This window comes from Schistocerca piceifrons, chromosome 6 (genome assembly GCF_021461385.2).
Source record: "Schistocerca piceifrons isolate TAMUIC-IGC-003096 chromosome 6, iqSchPice1.1, whole genome shotgun sequence".
Classification (NCBI taxonomy): domain Eukaryota; kingdom Metazoa; phylum Arthropoda; class Insecta; order Orthoptera; family Acrididae; genus Schistocerca; species Schistocerca piceifrons.
The window spans coordinates 202,155,558-202,167,819 of NC_060143.1; the positions used below are offsets into that span (position 1 = coordinate 202,155,558).

The 12,262-nt window shown below is 45.6% G+C and overlaps 1 protein-coding gene across 1 annotated transcript in view; it reads right to left on the minus strand.

The window, feature by feature from the left end:
- LOC124803236 (zinc finger CCCH domain-containing protein 13-like) overlaps positions 1–12,262 on the minus strand; it is a 331,812-nt gene that overhangs the window by 193,786 nt on the left and 125,764 nt on the right. The window contains exon 4 of the mRNA XM_047264417.1: positions 4,116–5,064. Coding sequence (XP_047120373.1) covers positions 4,116–5,064 — 949 coding nt within the window. The remainder of the gene's footprint in view (positions 1–4,115; positions 5,065–12,262) is intronic.

The window sequence follows — 12,262 nt, forward strand, 5'->3', positions numbered from 1 at the left end:
TGCAGACCGCGTGAGACGACGCTTCATCCAGTCCCAAACATGCTCAATGGGGGACAGATCCGGAGATCTTGCTGGCCAGGTTAGTTGACTTACACCTTCTAGACCACGTTGGGTGGCACGGGATACATGCGGACGTGCATTGTCCTGTTGGAACAGCAAGTTCCCTTGCCGGTCTAGGAATGGCAGAACGATGGGTTCGATGACGGTTTGGACGTACCGTGCACTATTCAGTGTCCCCTCGACGATCACCAGTGGTGTACGGCCAGTGTAGGAGATCGCTCCCCACACCATGATGCCGGGTGTTGGCCCTGTGTGCCTCGGTCGCATGCAGTCCTGATTGTGGCGCTCACCTGCACGGCGCCAAACACGCATACGACCATCATTGGCACCAAGGCAGAAGCGACTCTCATCGCTGAAGACGACACGTCTCCATTCGTCCCTCCATTCACGCCTGTCGCGACACCACTGGAGGCGGGCTGCACGATGTTGGGCCATGAGCGGAAGACGGCCTAACGGTGTGCGGGACCGTAGCCCAGCTTCATGGAGACGGTTGCGAATGGTCCTCGCCGATACCCCAGGAGCAACAGTGTCCCTAATTTGCTGGGAAGTGGCGGTGCGGTCCCCTACGGCACTGCGTAGGATCCTACGGTCTTGGCGTGCATCCGTGCGTCGCTGCGGTCCGGTCCCAGGTCGACGGGCACGTGTACCTTCCGCCGACCACTGGCGACAACATCGATGTACTGTGGAGACCTCACGCCCCACGTGTTGAGCAATTCGGCGGTACGTCCACCCGGCCTCCCGCATGCCCACTATACGCCCTCGCTCAAAGTCCGTCAACTGCACATACGGTTAACGTCCACGCTGTCGCGGCATGCTACCAGTGTTAAAGACTGCGATGGAGCTCCGTATGCCACGGCAAACTGGCTGACACTGACGGCGGCGGTGCACAAATGCTGCGCAGCTAGCGCCAGTCGACGGCCAACACCGCGGTTCCTGGTGTGTCCGCTGCGCCGTGCGTGTGATCATTGCTTGTACAGCCCTCTCGCAGTGTCCGGAGCAAGTATGGTGGGTCTGACACACCGGTGTCAATGTGTTCTTTTTTCCATTTCCAGGAGTGTATATATAGTCATTTCATAACTGAAATATTCATAAAACATTTAAAAACATAAAGCACTCTGTGGAAATGACTATATATATATATATATATATATATATATATATATATATATATATATATATATAGTGCTTTATGTTTTTAAATGTTTTATGAATATTTCAGTTATGACACACCTTTTATAATGTGCTGAATTTTACCCACATGACAACTTGGTGTGATGTCCAACGTAATATGAAAATGTTCCATGACAAAAAGCTTATTAAGACCTGAAGATGACGGCAAAGTCTGTCGAAACCGGTTGTCTTAAATATACAACTACTTATGCGACCTAGTCTGTTGAATGCTTTTGGGAAGTAAGAGATCACTCCTTCGGTCTTATGAAAATGAGATAATTCAATATATATATATATATATATATATATATATATAAAGGTGTATAAATGGGCCCCCACTTTGTTTTTTTTATATAACACCTTTTATTTTTAGTATAATCACCTGAAATCAACATAAAACATTTCTCTAGTATGTCCTGCAAATAGTTACGACATGTTTTGGTTCAACTTTTTAATATTTAAAACAAAATTTTATTTTCCCTGATAGTCTGCATTTTGTTGCGTCAAGAATTTGTGCTGGTAATATGGGCCCCATGTTAATTTGAAATAAAAAGAAACAAATATTTGAAAAAAAATAATTTTATTTAATTATTGTGTATAATGAAAGAAAGATTCACTCTGAACATTGTTAATTAGTCTACTGGTGGGATGATTTCAACAGTCTATGCCTAGTCTATTCACAATAGTCACACACATAAGCATCTTTTTACACGTTACAAGTGATCCTCTTTCAGATGCAGATAATGCACCAACTTGCTTTTTTCCCCTCAGGCCGATGACACGAGAAATTTTTCTTTGAACCACACTAAGACCTGACTCCTCTGCCGGCCGGGTTGGTCGAGCGGTTCTAGGCGCTACAGTCTGGAACCGCGTGACCGCTACGGTCGCAGGTTCGAATCCTGCCTCGGGTATGGATGTGTGTGATGTCCTTAGGTTAGTTAGGTTTAAGTAGTTCTAAGTTCTAGGGGACTGATGACCTCAGCAGTTAAGTCCCATAGTGCTCAGAGCCATTTGAACCATTAAACCCATTAGCAGGTGAAATCGAAGTTGCGGATGGCTTCAAAATAGAGTTAATTTTTTGTGCCGTGACATAAAATGGTCAAACCAAGTTCGACCAGAAACTTCGCCTTTTACAAATGGATGAGGGATTTTATTTCTCGTGCAAAGCTGGTAGGCCATGTGCCTGAAGTCATTTCTGGTAAGGCTGTAGAATTCGGATTCCATTATGAGAAGATATTTAACCAGTTCGTCCTCAAGTCCTTGTGGTAAAACCGGTGGACGGCCCAGTTTAATATTAACTATTTCTTCGACCGGTTTATCGATTCGTGAAAGCCTTTGGAGTGTAGAACGAGGGACATAGTACACTTTAACCGTTTTTTTTCAACCCCATTTTTTTCTCTTTAATAGCTATAATAGCATTTGACACATTTGCTTTGTCCCACGATTGCCGTTTCGATTTTTTTGGTGGCACAAGATGTCTTCGAGGCATCTGAAACATAAAGAGTAGCAATATTTGTAAATGGTCCCATAAAATCTGATTTTATGGGGCTCATAATACCAGCAGCAAAAGGGGCCCATATATCCACCCTCGACATCTTGGGAAAAACGATTTTGCCTACGGTTAGTTTGGTTCGCAACCGACGTTAATTAATGTAAAACGGCATCCCAACAACAAGCCAAATCCGTACCTAACCTTAGTTTTAGTAATACCATGTTAGAAATTTGAGTTTTATTCAAATAAACACTAAACTTTCAAACTTTTGATGACAGCGAAAAAATCCACAGCACAACTACTCACAAACCATGACAGCTACTACGTCTGCACACTCTACAGTGAAGTTAGGCAACTAGTTCTAGTAGTTCATGTGCTTTCCGCTTGAATTCTTGGCCTTCCAAATATGTAGGGGGCCCATAATACCAGCAGGGGCCCATTTTTCCACCTATATATATATATATATATATATATATATATATACATATATATATATATATATATATCTGTGTGTGTGTGTGTGTGCACTTTAGTGAGGTCTACATCTAAATCTACATCCATACTCCGCAATCCACCTGACGGTGTGTGGCGGAGGGTACTTTCAGTTCCTCTATCGGTTCTCCCCTCTGTTCCAGTCCCGTATTGTTCGTGGAAAGAAAGATTGTCGGTATGCCTGTGTGTGGGCTCTAATAGCTCTGATTTTATACTCATGGTCTCTTCGCGAGATATACGTAGGAGGGAGCAATATACTCCTTGACTCCTCAGTGAAGGTATGTTCTCGAAACTTCAACAAAAGCCCGTACCGAGCTACTGAGCGTCTCTCTTGCAGAGTCTTCCACTGGAGTTTATCATCTCCGTAACGCTTTCGCTATTACTATATGATTCTGTAACGAAGCGCGCTGCTCTCCGTTGGATCTTCTCTCTCTCTTCTATCAACCCTATCTGGTACGGATCCTACACCGGTGAGCAGTATTGAAGCAGTGGGGGAACAAGTATACTGTAACCTACTTCCTTTATTTCGGATTGCATTTCCTTAGGATTCTTCCAATGAATCTCAGTCTGGCATCTGCTTTACCGACGATGAACTTTATATGATCATTCCATTTTAAATCACTCCTAATGCTTACTCCCAGATAATTTATGGAATTAACTGCTTCCAGTTGATGACCTGCTATATTGTAGCTAAATGATATTGTTTCTATCTATGTAACATGAAAATGTTTCATTACAAAAAGATTTCTAGGACCTGAGGATGACAGCAAAAATTGTCGAAACCGGTTGCCTCAAATAAAGAAATATTTATGCGATCTACGTTGCTGATTGTTTTTAGCAGGTCACAAGTTGCTCTTCCCGTCGCGTGTACATCAGAGCAGTAGGCAGGCGCGCGCCCTACCTGCGAGGAGAGGTCGGCGTCGGTGCTGGGGCGGCGGCGCATGGAGTGCGGCGTGGCCCGCAGCGTCTCCTCGTCGGTGTCGAGCAGGCGGTCGCCGCGGTACTCGGTGTAGCGCGCCGCCACCGGGTCCCGCTCCTCGCCGTCCTCGTCTTCGTCGCGCCTCTTCCTGTCCGCCTCCTCCTTCTGGCCCTTCTCCTTGTCCTTCTTCTTCTTCTTGTCCTTCTTGGACGAGCCGCCGAACAGCTGCTTCACCTTGTCCATGGCGGACGAGCCCTGCTTCTTCTTCTCCTTCTTCCTGGAGTCCTGCGGCGGCGGCGCGGGCGCGGGGCCCTTCTTGCGCTGGTCCTCGGCCCTCAGGGTGCCGCCGCGCTTGATGGTGTCGGCACGGCGCGCGTCCTCCACCTCCGACTCGCGCGCCTCCTCCTCCGCCTCCAGCAGCCGGGCGTCGGCGGCCTTCTTGGACGGTTTCTTCTTGCGCGCGCGCCGCTGCTCCTCGGCCTCGTCGTCGCCGTCGTCGTCCTCCCGGTCGCGGTCCCGCCGCCTGCGCTGCTGCTGCGGGTAGTGGCGGTCGTCGACGTCGGTGTCGTCGAGGGCGGAGCGCTGCGGCGAGTGGCGGTCGTCGTAGTCGAGGTCGCTGGCCTCGGGCCCGTGCGCCAGCCGCTCCACGCGGATCAGCTTCTCCGAGGCGCGCTGCTCCTTCTGCGTGCGGCTCAGCGTCCGCGTGGTCGTCGCCTGCGCGGTCGCCGCTGTGCTGCCACTGTGCTCCCGCCGCTCGCGCACCTCCCTGCTGCCGCGCTCGCGATCACGCTCACGATCGCGGTCGCGATCGCGGCCCCTGTCTCGTTCGCGCTCTCGCTCTCGCTCCCTGTCCTTCTCTCGGTCCCGGAACTCCCTCTCCCGGTGCTTGGGCGAGGGTTCCCGCGAACGGTCTTCTGCTGGAGCATAGTGCCTGTAAAACACAAAGGAAGATCTCACATTAACTATTTAGGTTAGGATATGTAATATACGCTAATGACCATTAAAATTGCTACACCACGAAGATGACGTGCTACAGACGCAAAAATTAACCGGCAGCAAGAAGATGCTGTGATATACAAATGATTAGCTTTCCAGAGCATTCATACAAGGTTGGCGCCGGTGGCGACACCTACGACGTGCTGACATGAGGAAAGTTTCCAACCGATTTCTCATACACAAACCGCAGATGACCGGCGTTGCCTGGTGAAACGTTGTTGTGATACCTCGTGTAAGGAGGAGAAATGAGTACCATCACGTTTCCGACTCTGATTAAGGTCGGATTGTAGCCTATCGCGATTGCGGTTTATCGTATCGCGACATTGCTGCTCGCGTTGGTCGAGATCCAATGACTGTTAGCAGAATATGGAATCGGTGGGGTTCAGGAGGGTAATACGGAATGCCGTGCTGGATCCCAACGGCCTCGTATCACTAGCAGTTGAGACGACAGGCATCTTATCCGCATGGCTGTAAAGGATCGTGCAGCCACGTCTCGATCCCTGAGCCATCAGATGGGGACGTTTGCAAGACAACAGCCATCTGCAGTTCGACGACGTTTGCAGCAGCAGGGACTATCAGCTCGGAGACCATGGCTGCGGTTACCCTTGACGCTGTATCACAGACAGGAGCGCCTGCGATGGTGTACTCAACGACGAACCTGTGTGCACGAATGGCAAAACGTCATTTTTTCGGATGAATCCAGGTTCTGTTTACAGCATCATGATGGTCGCATCCGGTGAACGCACATTGGAAGCGTGTATTCGTCATCGCCATACTGGCGTATCACCCGGCGTGATGGTATGGGGTGCCATTGGTTACACCTCTCGGTCTCCTCTTGTTCGCATTGGCGGCACTTTGGACAGTGCACGTTACATTTCAGAAGTGTTACGACCCGTGGCTCTTCCCTTCGTTTGATCCCTGCGAAACCCTACATTTCAGCAGGATAATGCACGACCGCATGTTGCAGGTCCTTTACGGGCCTTTCTGGATACAGAAAATGTTCGACTGCTGCCCTGACCAGCACATTCTCCAGATCTCTCATCAACTGAAAACGTCTGGTCAATGGCGGCCGAGCAACTGGCTCGTCACAATACGCCAGTCACTACTCTTGATGAACTGTGGTATCGTGTTGAAGCTGCATGGGCAGCTGTACCTGTACACGCCATCCAAGCCCTGTTTGACTCAATGCCCAGGTGTATCAAGGCCGTTATTACGGCCAGAGGTGGTTGTTCTGGGTACTGATTTCTCAGGATCTATGGACCCAAACTGCGCGAAAATGTAATCACATGTTCGCTCTAGTATATTATATTTGTCCAATAAATACCCATTTATCATTTGCATTTATTCTTGGTGTAGCAATTTTAATGGCCAGTAGTTTATATAGCATAAATGAAGCGTCTAAAAAATGAGATTCACAGCAAGTGCAAAATGGCTGAGCAGGATGGCTAGAGGACAAGGATTTACAAGCATTTATCACTAGACTAAAATTAAAGGTGCCTTTCGACAAAAGTGAACCACCTGTATGAACATCAAGAGCTCAGATGGTAAACTAGCCCTAATCAAAGAAGGAAAAACTGAATGGTGGAAGCAGTATATAGAGGGCCTGTACAACGAAGATGAACTTTCAAGTAGTATTATAGAAAGGGAAGAGGACGTAGAAAGGATGATATGGGAGATATAATACTGTGAGAAGAATATGATAGAGCATTGAGAGACCTAAGTAGTAACAAGGCCCCTGGAGTAGACGACATTTCGTCAGAACTACTGATCGTCTTGGGAGAGTCAACCGCGACAGAATTCTTCCATCTGATGTGCAAGATGTATGAGACAGGCGAAATACACTCAGTCTTCAAGAAGAATGTGGTAATTCCAATGTCAAAGATGGCATTTGTTGTCAGATGTGAATATTTGCGAACTATTAGTTTATTAAGTCACGGTTGCGAAATAACAATACGAATGCTCTGTAGAAGAATAGAAAACCTGGTAGAAGCTGACCTCGGGGAAAATCAGATTGGATTCCGGAGAAATGTAGGATCACGCGATACAATATTTCCCCCCTACGTTTTCTCATAGAACACAGGTTAAGGAAAGACAAAGCTACGTTTGCAGCATTTGTATGCTTAGAGAAAGCTTTTGACAAATATGAATGGAATACTCTCTGTCAAATCTGAATGTGGCAGGGGTCAAATGCAAGGAAAGAAAGTCTATTTAAAATCACATAGCAGTTATAAAAGCAAGCAGTAAAGGAAGAAAAAGAAAAATTTGAAGTAATAATTAAAATCTATGGAGAAGAAATAAAAGCTTTTGAGGTTTGCCGACGACGTTGTAATTCTGTCAAAGACTGCAAAGGGTCTGGAAGAACAGTTGAACGGAATGGACGTTGTCTTGAAAGGAGAATGTAAGATGAACATCAACAGAGTAAAACAAGGATGATGGAATGTAGTCGTATTAAATCAGGTGATGCAGAAGGAATTAGGCTAGGAAATTAGACACTTAAAATAGTAGATGCGTTTGTTATTCGAGAAGCAAAACAACTGATGATGACCGAAGAAGGGAGGATATAAAATGTAGACAGGCAATGACAAGAAAAGCGTTTCTGAAAAAGTGAAATTTATTAACATCGAATACAGACTTAAGTGTTAGTAAGTCTTTCCTTTAGCTTTTTGTATGGGGTCTAGCCTTGTATGGAAGTGAAACATGGACGATAAACAGTTTAGGCAAGAAGAGAACAGAAGTTTTTTAAATGTGGTGCTGCTGAAGAATACTAAAGGTTAGATGAGTAGACGACGTAACTAATGAGGAACCACCGAACAGAGCTGGGGGGAAAGAAATTTGTGGCACAACCCGACTAGAGGGAGGGGTCGGTTGGTAGGACATATTCTGAGACATCAAGGAATCATCAATATAGTCCTGGAGAGAAGTGTGGAGGGTAAAAACCGTAGAGGGAGACCTAGCAAGCAGATTCAGAAGGATGTATGTTGCAGTAGTTACTCGCAGTTGAAGATATTTGCACACGTTAGGGTAGTATGGAGAGCTTCAGCAGACCAGCCTACGGACTCAAGAGCACAACAAAAATGGTTCAAATGGCTCTGAGCACTATGGGCCTTAACATCTGAGGTCATCAGTCCCCTAGAACTTAGAACTACTTAAACCTAACTAACCTAAGGACGACAAACACATCCATGTCCGAGGCAGTATTCGAATCTTCGACCGTAGCAGCCAGCGCGGTTCCATAATGAAGCGCCTAGAACTGATCGGCCCCACCGGCCGGCAAGAGCACAACAACAACAACAACAACATGTAACATGCGTAATAGAGACTTCCGAAAGTACTAAAGTGGGACGAAATACAGAAAAAGAACTGGGATGGAAATTTAACATTAGCCATTCACCAAATGTTACTTCACACGAGGACTATTTCTTTTCTTAAAAGGTCCGATCGGTCGCGAAATTAAGAGCACACTGTCTAGAATACCCGGCGATCTCGTAACGTCGCACTTTTCAGTTCTGAGTGCACAGTGCGCACGTGAAGGTGCCTAGAACAACAGAATCTCCCACTGAGTGTGAAGTGCATGCTGTCACTCGACTTCTTCATGCTGAGGGGTTGCAGCCTGATTTCAGGCAGCCCACATAACGTAACTGTTGTATGACAATGGTACAGCAATGGTGCAGGAACTTTGAAGCAGGACGTACAAGACGTTCATTATGCGGGTGGTCAGGGAGAGAAGCGGGTGTCAACCGATGGTCTTGTTCAGCGAATGGATCAGGTGATTCGGAAGAATCGTGTATGAAGGGCAGTTCAGAACAAGCGAAGAGGAATGTTGTTAGAAGGCATTGTCCTTCTTCATGACAATGCTCGGCCGCACACTACAGCGGCAGCAAAGACGTTTCTGCAGCGTTTAGGATGGGAAGTGTTTGATCACGCATCTTATCCACTTATCTGCCTGTGATGTTCATCGTTTTGCTCACATGAACCACTGCCTATGAATACAGCATTTGGGCACAGAAAACGAGCTGCAGGCCAGCATAGGAACTAGCGGAAATCGCAGGCGGCGACGAGGGTATTGGAAAGCTGGTACCACGCTACGAAAAATGTCTAAGTAGGAGTGAGGAGTTTGTACAGAAGTAGCTGGAAGGTATAGCTAAATTTTCAATTACAACGTATCTGATTTTCACTGTGGTTTTCATTTCGGGACCCATCGGCCATGGGGAAAAAGTCCTCGTAGAAAATTGTCTGGGCTATGGGAATCTTAGGATAAATTACAGTACAAGGTGATCATAAAGTCCCGATCCATTTTTAAGAAAGAATGGATGAATTTATATAATACTCAATGAGAAACAATTTCGGTGATAATTGGAGCCTTTTTTTTAGGAAAATCAAGAAAACAGCTATGATAGAAGAACGTGTGAATGTTGTCAGTGCACTATTCCGAGATTTATCTTATCTGGAGACGCAACAAGAACGCATTGGAAATTTCAGTAATCAGTAACAGCAAGAACACATATCCGGATCGCACACTGGGAGATCACCTGGCAAGACAAGAGATTGCTCAGACAATCAAATAGGCAATCGAAAGACGTTCGGATGCATCAGCCCGTCGTTTAAGCTGAGAGATATACGTGCCATAATAAATGATTTTGAAAGTTTTACACGTTACTCTAAAGAAAAAAGCTTACAAAATTTAAGTTGTAGACCACGAGGATTACGCAGCTCGATTTGATAGAAACTGCACGCAACAAACATCTCATGGATCCCATTTTATTTACTAATGAGGCCATCTTCGACAAACGTAACTGCCGCATATTTGGTAACGACCCACCTCACGCTACCACTGAATGGCAGAGGGATACACCAAAAGTGAATGTGTGGCCTGAATTCATAGTCTTACAGTTTACAGATCTTTTACTTTTGCGCCGGCCGGAGTGGCCGAGCGGTTCTAGGCGCTACAGTCCGGAACCGCGCGACCGCTACGGTCGCAGGTTCGAATCCTGCCTCGGGCATGGATGTGTGTGCTGACCTTAGGTTAGTTATGTTTAAGTAGTTCTAAGTTCTAGGGGACTGATGACCACAACAGTTTAGTCCCATAGTGCTCAGAGCCATTTGAACCATTTTTTACTTTTGCAGAAAATACAATGACAGGAAACATGTAGCCTGAGATGCTGGAACAATTCCTGGCGCCACAGTTTCAACAAGAACACACTTGTGAAACTGTTTTGTTCCAACAGCATGGAGCAACCCGTCATTTTGCTCTCATAGTAAGGGAGTACCTAAATAGAAGATGATTCACTGACGGATGTGTTAGGCAGAGTATCAGCAAGGCTGTGGCCATCGCGTTCATTACCTGATGTGACAACCACGGATTTCTTCGATTGGATATAAAAAGCGAAGGTAAGGCATTTGCAGGATCCAAGAACTCGAAGCAGGGATCCAGCATCGGCTGTTTGACAAGATATGCTTCAGAATGAATTCAGTTACGCTCTTCAACGATGGGAGAGGAATGCTTCGATATCTAGATGGCGGACGGTACCCTGCAATACTACTAGTCACTTACTTTTCTGTTCCAGTCCGAAATGGAGCGAGAGAAAAACGACTTTATGCCTCCTTACGACCCGTAATCTCTTTAATCTTATGTTCAAGGTTGTACGTTGGCGGCAGTAGAATCGTTCTGCAGTCAGCCTCAAATGCCCGTTCTCTAAACTTTTCTCGATAATACTACTCGAAAAGAACGTCGCCTTCCCTCCAGGGATTTCGATTTGAGTTCCCGAAGCATCTCCATAACACTTCCGTGCTGTTCGAACCTACCAATAACAAACCAGCTACCCGCCGCTGAAATGCTTCGATGCCTTCCTTTAATCCAACCTGAGGCGGGTCCAAACACTCTTATAGTACTCAACAATGGGTCGCACTAGTGTCCTATATACGCTGTCTCCTTTACAGATGGTCCTCGCTGTCTTAAAATTCTCCTAATAACTCGAAGTCGACTATATTGATGATATGGACGTATTCCATGTGGAAATTAGATGAAAATGTATACATAGGTGTGAATAGATATTTATGCTTATTGAATAAATGCTACAATTATTTTTTAGAAGTTATCGACACTTATGAACACCCGGTAGGTTAAATGCGATATGTAGTTTGTGACGTCCCACAGCAGTAACGACACCAATTACTATCACTTAAATATGTCGAAGAGTTACTTGCGTGAAATATTGTGGGACTAGCACAATGTTATCCAAAGACAAACACGTGAAGTGTGTTTGAAACAGATCCATCGGGAAACATTGAAACGACGCAACCTTTGTTTTGTTGATGCACTCTTCCTGTTAGCGTCTGGTATCACATTTATTAACGAATGCTTCACATAAAACTGGTCATATACACCGAAAGCAGATTTTCCGTTTTAGGCATGACATAATCTTAATTTCGCGAATCTAATTTGCGAAATGCATACAAGGCCACTTTTAACATTGTTTCTACTTCCTCTTATATCCACCCAGTCATTGTCCTGAACAGTCATGAATACAAAGCTCTTCAACTGATTCTATGAGTTCACTGTTAACATGTAAAATTTTCTATTCGATAAGTTCGTTTTATATTATTATTTATTATAGTTGGTTTTCAGAACTCGTTTCTGACTTGCTAAGTTAAGTTAGTCCTTATTTTCTCTGTTTACACGAGACGCTAACAGGAAGAGTGCATCAACAAAACAAAGGTTGCGTCGTTTCAATGTTTCCAGATGGATTTGTTTCAAACACACTTCTCGTGTTGGTCTTCGGGCAACATTGTGCTAGTCCCACAATATTTCAGGCAAGTAACTCTTTACTTCTTTAAGTGGTAGTAGTTGGTGTCGTTACTGCTGCGGGCCTTGCACAATGTTATCTCGAGGCAAACCCGAGAAAAATATTTACAAACCAAAGATTGTTCGGATACGATCCATTAACACACACAACTTAGTAGATGACCAGTTTAAAAACCAACGTAAGATAACACTGCAACGACATCGAAATATTCCATGCCGTGCTTTATGATGTCATCTGTTGTGAGATGTGTACTGTGGTGTACGAGAGTTCACGGAACGTGCGACGTGCTGTGGAGACAGCCAGGTCTTACTGCACGCACACATATACGTG